Below are 7,652 nucleotides of genomic sequence, written 5' to 3'. Positions count from 1 at the left end.
GCACCGAGCACAGGGCATTGCCTGGTGTACCAATAAGAGAAAAATAAAATACCCAAGTCACTTATCGGTGCCTCCAGAATCTCGAACAGAGCTCTGTACTCAAATATCTCTCAGAGGCCTGTTCAGAAACAGGCAAAACTCTGCTGCCCTCTGTCTTCAAAACAAAGACCTGTTCTGTGCACTCCACAGTCTGAAACGAAAGATAAGCTAGCTGACGCATTCCAGACTGAGAAACCGAAACTCATGTGTTTTTTGCTTTTTTTTTTTTTTTTCTTATGCCTCTTGCTGGTGGCTGACTAAGACTGAGTTACTCACTAGGCATGGCTTCCCAGCCTCAGGGGGGAAAAACAGTTTTAGACGTCCAGACCTGGGAGCAGACATTTCAAGAGCTGATGCAGCAGGAGAAACCCCGGGCCAGATGGACCCTGAAGCTGGATGAGAAACTGGAGCCGGACTGCCTTGCCGAAGGCTGGAAGCAGTACCAGCAGAAAGGATTTGGCAGGTGAGTGAGAGTTGGCTTCTCAGCGGACTTTCTCTGGCAAAGGGGGTCAGTTTAGCAGCGACTGACTGATTCCTTTGAGAGCTTGTTAAAGGAACCAGTGTCTCCAGGATCTCCATTCTTTCGTGGTCATGGTGCTCTTTCCATTTTGCTTAGCCATAACACAGAAAGAAGTTTCTTTTTTTGCTAGGTTTCCTCCCTAAATATTTCTGGAGGTTCTCAAGGAATGCTTCCATATTGCACACATCTGCCCTCCCATTCTCTCACCACCTCCTGTTCCAGACTGCCTCTATCTAGAGACTTCTGCTATTTCTGCCCTCAGTCCTGACTTCCCCAGGCTGCAGCAGCCCTCCTGGCCCAAGCACCAGCCTGGGACCAGGGCCTTCCTTAAAGCCCCAAGAATAGAGGGAGGCCACACAATCACTTTTTTTTTATAAGATTTATTTATTTATTTGTCAGAGAGAGAGAGCAAGCACAAGCAGGGGGAGTGGGAGAGGGAGAAGCAGGCTCCCCACTGAGCAGGGAGCCCGATGCGGGGCTCGATCCCAGGACCCCGGGATCATGACCTGAGCTGAAGGCAGACGCCCAACTGACTGAGCCACCCAGGCGTCCCCACACAAATCACTTTGAACATGACTTTGCTGAAGGCCTGAGGATAATAGAGGGAATGGTGCAGCAAGAAAGATATCTAAAACCTAGTTCCTGGAGTCCGTAAGTAATGCCCCTCCCCTATATATGTCATCTCCCCTCTTCACCCCCAGAGAGCCTGCATACTGCAGGGAGCAATTTCCTTGCCTGGGTCGGGGCGGGGTAGCGGGGGCAGGGAGAAATGTTGACCTGGGCAGCCAGGTCTCCTTTTATGCAGCACACTTCCCCTGTTGTCCTGCAGCCCTCTCTGCCCCACCCTGACTCCATCTGTCCTCTGCTCCATCCTTATGGATTACAAACCATGCCCATGCATTTTCAGACTTCTGTTCCCTTATCATGATATTATGCCTGTTGGGCAGGCCCTTTCCTCCCTCCCCTGTACTCATCCTTCAAGGACCAACTCAAGTGCCACCCCCTCCTTAAAGCATTCCCTGGTCTTCCTAGGCGGAGTAAGGGTTCCTTCATCTACATTCCCATAAGATAATGGTTTTAAATATATATATTTAAAAACAAGCTGGGTATCCCTTTATGACTCAGTTTCCTTCTCTTGACATTGGGCTCAATAATGCCTCCCTCAGAGGGGAGCTTTAAAGATGAAGTGGGATAATATTGCAGCCCCTCTTACAGTGCCCCCCACAAAGTAGTTGCTTTATACGTTTTCTACGATCATGAGGAGGACCGAATTTTGCTGGCAGATGGCAGAACTACTTTTCCCTCTGAGACATCCAGAGATGTTTTAGTAGCAAAGAGGCAAACTTGGGACCACGTAGGGTAGAAGCTCAGCGGGTTACAGGAAAAGGCTTTATTAAAAAACACAATCCCTCTCATTCTTATTTGGCAATTTGTTAATATCATATGCACCTTCTCATATTGGAAGAAATCTTAGAGACCAAGACCAGGCCCACCTCCTTCAGGTCAACAATCACCTGAAGGCACAACAGCCTTCTTCCTTCTGTCTGCAGGTTCCAGTGTTCCTCATGCCAGCGAAATTGGGCTTCCGCGCAAGTGCATATACTCTGTCACATGCACCTGGAGCCCCAGAAGTCCCAGGGCCAGGTGATTATGCGGCTCTTTGCTCAGAGGTGCCAGAAGTGTTCCTGGTCTCGATTTGAGAATCCTGAGTTCTCCCCAGAGAGTGCCATGCGAATTCTGAAAAACGTGGTATGGCGTATTCTGGAGAAATTCTACGGGAACGGCTTTAGGAAGTTTCCGGAGCTACCAATCGTCCGGGAGGTGCCTTTGGATGGGTCCCATGACACAAAAAATTGTGAAGCATGCACCCTGGGCTGCTGTTTATGGAGGTCACGAAGCAACGTGACAGAGCCATCAATATCCCCATCCTCCTTTATGGATATTAGGAGTTCCTCTTGTCACATTGGTGACGTGTCTGGCCAAAACCAGGAGTGTGGGTCTAACTATATCTTGAAGGAGTCAGGGTCCAGCCATACCACTGCTGAGACCCAAGCTCCTGGAGCAGGGCCTCAGCCCAAAGGGGAGACTAGTAGACCGCCCACCCCAATGGCAGATAGGCAGGCCACACAGGAAAATTCACAACCCACACAGGAGACAGCACCACAGACACCCTGGAGGACATACTCTGAGGTTTTAAGGATGGCCCGCCAACAGTCTACACAGCAGTCATTCTCACAAGCCACATGGACCATGCCAAGGATAATCTCGAGGTCTACAATAGGGTCATACCCTCAGACTAGAGGAAGAACAGCCCCCTCTACACTAGGGTCACACCTACAGCTTACACGGAGGACAGCTAGGGGCCTCGTGATCCTCAGTAGAACTCAAGCTACCTGGAGACGTTCATCCAGATACTCCGTTCCAAACACCCATCACATATACCCTCATTCAGTGCAACGAGATGTATTCTTTGACCTGGATATATTTTTCTACTTCTGGATCTGTATTGTTTTGTTCTTTGTCTTTGTAGGCAAATATTCAGAAGCAGAAAAAGGGAAATAAGTTTATCTTCTTTTCTTCTGTCTTAATTCCATGGTAATCAATGAACTGGTTACCATTTATTTTTATTTTTTAAAGATTTTATTTTATTTGACAGAGAGAGAGAGACAGCGAGAGAGGCAACACAAGCAGGGGGAGTGGGAGAGGGAGAAGCAGGCCTCCCGCAGGGCAGGGAGCCCAATACGGGGCTCGATCCCAGGACCCTGGGATCATGACCTGAGCCGAAGGCAGACACTTAATGACTGAGCCACCCAGGCACCCCAAGAACTGGTTACCATTTTAATATGACACAGAATATGCTTTGAGATCAAGTAGGGTCACGTTTGAAAGAATAAACACCAGATCTAGTTTCCTAGATCTCCTTAGCAGATAGTCTAAAACATAACCTAGAAGAAAATGGACCAATAATAAATATTTGTTGAATCACTAAAAGCTCTTCATGCATTCATCCACTCATTCATTTCTCTCTCTCTCTTTATGTATATCTTGACATATCTTCACAAGAACTGAGGGTCCTGAGTGTTAACAGAGAGTTATTGTGGTAGGCAGAATAATGGCCCCCCAAAGATATCCATTCCCTCTTTCCCAGAACCTGTGCATATGTTAATTTACATGGAAAAAGGACTTTACAGATGTGATCAATTTAAGGATCTTGAGATGAGGACCTTATCCTACATTATCAGGATGGACCCAATGTAATCACAATGGTCCTCATAGGAGGGAGACAAGAGTGTCAAAGTGGGGAAAAAGGAAATTTAATGGTGACAGCAGAGCTTGGAATGATGGGCTTGGAAGATGGAAGAAGTGGCCATGAGCCAAGGAATGCAGACACGTCCTAGAAGCTCATAAAAACAAAGAAACAGATTTCCCCTCAGAGCCTCCAGGAGGAACCAGCTCTGCTGACACATGACCTCAGCCCAGTGAGACTGATTTTCGACTTTGGACCCCCAGACCTATAAGATAATAAATTTGTGTTGTTTTAAGGCACTAAATTTGTGGTGACTTGTTACAACTAAAATAGGAAAGTAATACAGCTATCAATATCACCTCAAGGATCAGGCAATTATGTTTTAGGTATGCTTCAGTTTTAACCAAAAAAGAGAGATTAGAAATATTGATAGGGCGCCTGGGTGGCTCCGTTGGTTGAGCGACTGCCTTCAGCTCAGGTCATGATCCTGGAGTCCCGGGATTGAGTCCCGCGTCGGGCTCCCCGCTTGGCGGGGAGTCTGCTTCTCCCTCTGACCCTCCCCCCTCTCATGTGCTCTCTCTCTCTCTCATTCTCGCTCTCTCAAATAAATAAATAAAATATTAAAAAAAAAGAAATATTGATATGCCGGTCCCCTCTTATTCTTCCTTCTCCCCTACTTAAGTCTATGCCCGAGTGCCCCCATCCAGAAGAGACTTCCTTTGATTTGGTGACCCCCAGAGCTCTCCTGTTCTTTCACTTCTTCCAGCACTGGATGAGGAAACATGCAAGAGCTTGCCAACCCTGAAATAGTATGATGCATGGCTGCGATTTTCACTCCTGCCAGCCATTTCTACATGCCTCTCAAACCACAGTCACCATGTTTAAAACCAAGCTCATCGGCATCTCTGACTTCCCAGTCCTAATTTGACTCAGTCACCCAAGCTGATCACCTTAGAGCCATCTTTAATTTCTTCTCCCTGTCACCTACACTTACTGTCCCTTGTGTTGTCAAGTCATCTGCTCTCTTCCTATCAGCCCCTCTCCCCAAATAGTCTAAAAGCTTAAATTACTGAGATAACTAGAGAATTGGTTTTTACCTCATAGGCAATGAAGAGTCATTGCTAGCATTTGAGATGGGCAATTTGAGTGGAATCACATGTTTAAAATATTATATATTTCTAGAAAGAATGGAGTAGAGAATAGAAATAGTGAGGAGTCTGACTTGAGATAGCATAGTGGTAAACACAGAGAGTGGTACCTACAGACAGTAAAGGTCTTTTTTTTTTTTTTTTAAAGATTTCATTTATTTATTTGACAGAGAGAGACAGCGAGAGCAGGAACACAAGCGGGGGAGTGGGAGAGGGAGAAGCAGGCTCCCCGCTGAGCAGGGAGCCCGATGCAGGGCTTGATCCCAGGACCCCGAGATCATGACCTGAGCCGAAGGCAGACGCTTAACGACTGAGTCACCCAGGCACCCCAGACAGTAAAGGTCTTAAAGGAATTTGAAAACAGTGAAATGTCCGCGGAAAACCCAAGGATAAAAGTATCTCTTTTTCTCTTAGGCCACTCCCACCAGCATGCTCCTTTTATCAGTACCTCCTCCCCAAACCACCCTCCTGTTTTCACACCTTTTCGGTTCCTTCACAAAGAACATTGGCCTGGGGACTAGACACTTTATTTCTAGCCTGGTTATGTTGTAGGACCTGGGGCAAGTCATTATCTTTCCCTGGGCCTCAGTTTCTCTATCTCTAAAATAGGTTAATGTCTTCCAATGAAACATAGTGGATTGAACACATGCATTTCCCTCTGAGCTTCCTTGAAACCTTACTGAGTGATAGTGAAAGGGGGAAGAAAAGGCACCAGTACACAAGGGTAAAGAGACTGCGCAGAAGCCAGAAAACTGCTCGACTAGGGATAGATCACTGACTTAGCAGGGTAGAGAGATCTGGAATAGACATTAGGCAAGGGAAAACTGAGGTGCAAAGCAATTCATATGGCACAATTTCAGGAAGTTCAGAAACTGCAGGCAGCAGTGCCTCTGAAGGTGGGTGTTGAGGCTGCTAAAGTGGGAGGACTGGCTGAAAGCCTTTACAGTAAGTTTCTTTCCTCCACTACTCTGTAGCCTGGTGACCACTCTTAATGGGCTCCAGGGAGAAGAATGGAGGTTTATTCTCTGAAGACTTAGAGGACTCTGGACTAAGGGACTTAGGCGATGTGAAGGGAGAGAGGCCACCCAGCAATTAGAAAGATCGTTCAGGTCTACACACTGACCCTTGGGACTCCCTTACCCTACCACGAAAACTAAGAGCCATGCCAACCTTCGATCTTACCCACCCACTCCTCAAATACACAGGAGAGTGGATGGGTCCTCTTTGGGAACACTTATGAGCTTAAGAGAAAAAACAATATATATCTACTTAAAAGGGTGGTTGGGGGGAGGGCGTTTCATCCAATGGAATGACTAGCTGAAGTGGCTCCAGGGTGAATCCACCAGATACAAAAACCCTACAGAGCTTCTAGTCAACACTTTGGTGTCAGACACCTAATTTGGACAGACTGCCAAGGGGTATTAGATATTTGATATATCTCCAAATGTGAAGGCAAAAAAAAAAAAAAAAAGATTAAAAAAAGTGGAGAGTCAAAGAAAACAGAGATAATTCAAAGATAAGAAAAGGAACCAAAACATATTTCAACAGTAAAGCTATGATTTATGCCTCAGAGAGATAAGGGAAGGTATAATATTCACAAAACAAATTAGATGGATTCTCTGCAGCAACCTCAGGTAAGGCAGCTATCTTTGGCTGGAGGTGAGTCCTTGGGGGGATCTCAACTACAAGTCTTTAGCAGGCAATGCTCCCAAAAGCTGGGGGAATGAGTGCCCTGGTCCAGAAGGCAGGGATCTGGGCAATGGACCACAGCCTCCACTTCAGTCAATATTTTGCACCGCTTCAATCCACTTGCTTGGTATAAATGTTCAGCTGGCAAACTGAGCCCCATCACTGCATCTGTCTTGGGGTGGCACCTAGATATTCACTATCTCCCTTTACTACCCAATCTCTATTGCCCTTACCCAGGCACCTCTGCCGTTCAGGTGACTTACCCGGTGGGGTTATCCAGACCTTCATCCTTGAGGGGTATGGGCCCTTGGTCACAAAGGTCTTTCTCAGTCTGTGGCATCTGCATTTGTCCACCCACTGTCAAAAGTCGACAGAAAAGTACTGAGAGACCCCGGTGGATCATTTGGGTGCCAAATATATTCTTCCTGCCCCCACTGTGTAACAGGAGTCCTATTTCCCTCCGACGGTCAGGAGAGTGACACTTTCTTGCCTGCTGTTCTCTTGGCAAAAGTTCTGTGAAACGACCAGCCATAGCTGGTCATGGGGTTCTTGCTGTGTTCCTTAGTGGGAGCAGTCCCCACCCAGCATGGCCAGACCTGAGGAGACTTGTGTTGTGGTTGGTGGGACACCTTGAAAATGGCACCTGATTTAATGTGAGTGATGGTAAACAGGGTCACCCCTACATCCACCTCTTGATTTCCAGACCCATACACTCTACCTACTGGGACCACACACATAGTGGTCATTGATTCAGGATGTGTACTATACTCTGGTGGATGGTGACTCACCTTTGCAAAGCAGCATCTCCAAGAGGCACCCCAGCCGTCTCTTTAAGAGGCTATGTCATTGATCTGTCAGGCTGGCAGCTTCTGGGTGGTGCTGTATTTGATGAAACCAGGAAATTTCATGCCCTTATCGCCTCTGCTGTAACTCTTTTGCTACAAATTTGGTCATTGATCTAATGTGATATTATGTGATGTGTTAGTTTGCTAGGGCTGTGAGAAAGAAT

General features: G+C 46.8%; 1 protein-coding gene across 1 annotated transcript; it reads left to right on the top strand.

Annotated features, from left to right (window-relative positions):
- Window positions 1-269: 269 nt before the first annotated feature.
- Window positions 270-5,100, top strand: RTP4 (receptor transporter protein 4). The gene is made up of 2 exons (XM_028100968.2): window positions 270-502; window positions 2,110-5,100. The coding sequence occupies exons 1-2, from the start codon at window positions 321-323 to the stop codon at window positions 3,119-3,121; spliced, it is 1,194 nt and encodes a 397-aa protein (XP_027956769.1). The 5' UTR covers window positions 270-320; the 3' UTR covers window positions 3,122-5,100.
- The last annotated feature ends 2,552 nt before the right edge of the window (window positions 5,101-7,652 follow it).

Source organism: Eumetopias jubatus, unplaced genomic scaffold, assembly GCF_037043125.1.
Source record: "Eumetopias jubatus isolate StellerSeaLion01/CBP00866 unplaced genomic scaffold, mEumJub1_p1.0 scaffold_1, whole genome shotgun sequence".
In the NCBI taxonomy this organism is placed as follows: Eukaryota; Metazoa; Chordata; class Mammalia; order Carnivora; family Otariidae; genus Eumetopias; species Eumetopias jubatus.
Note: the sequence above shows the minus strand (reverse complement) of the source record. Positions and strands in the feature narration are given on the sequence as shown.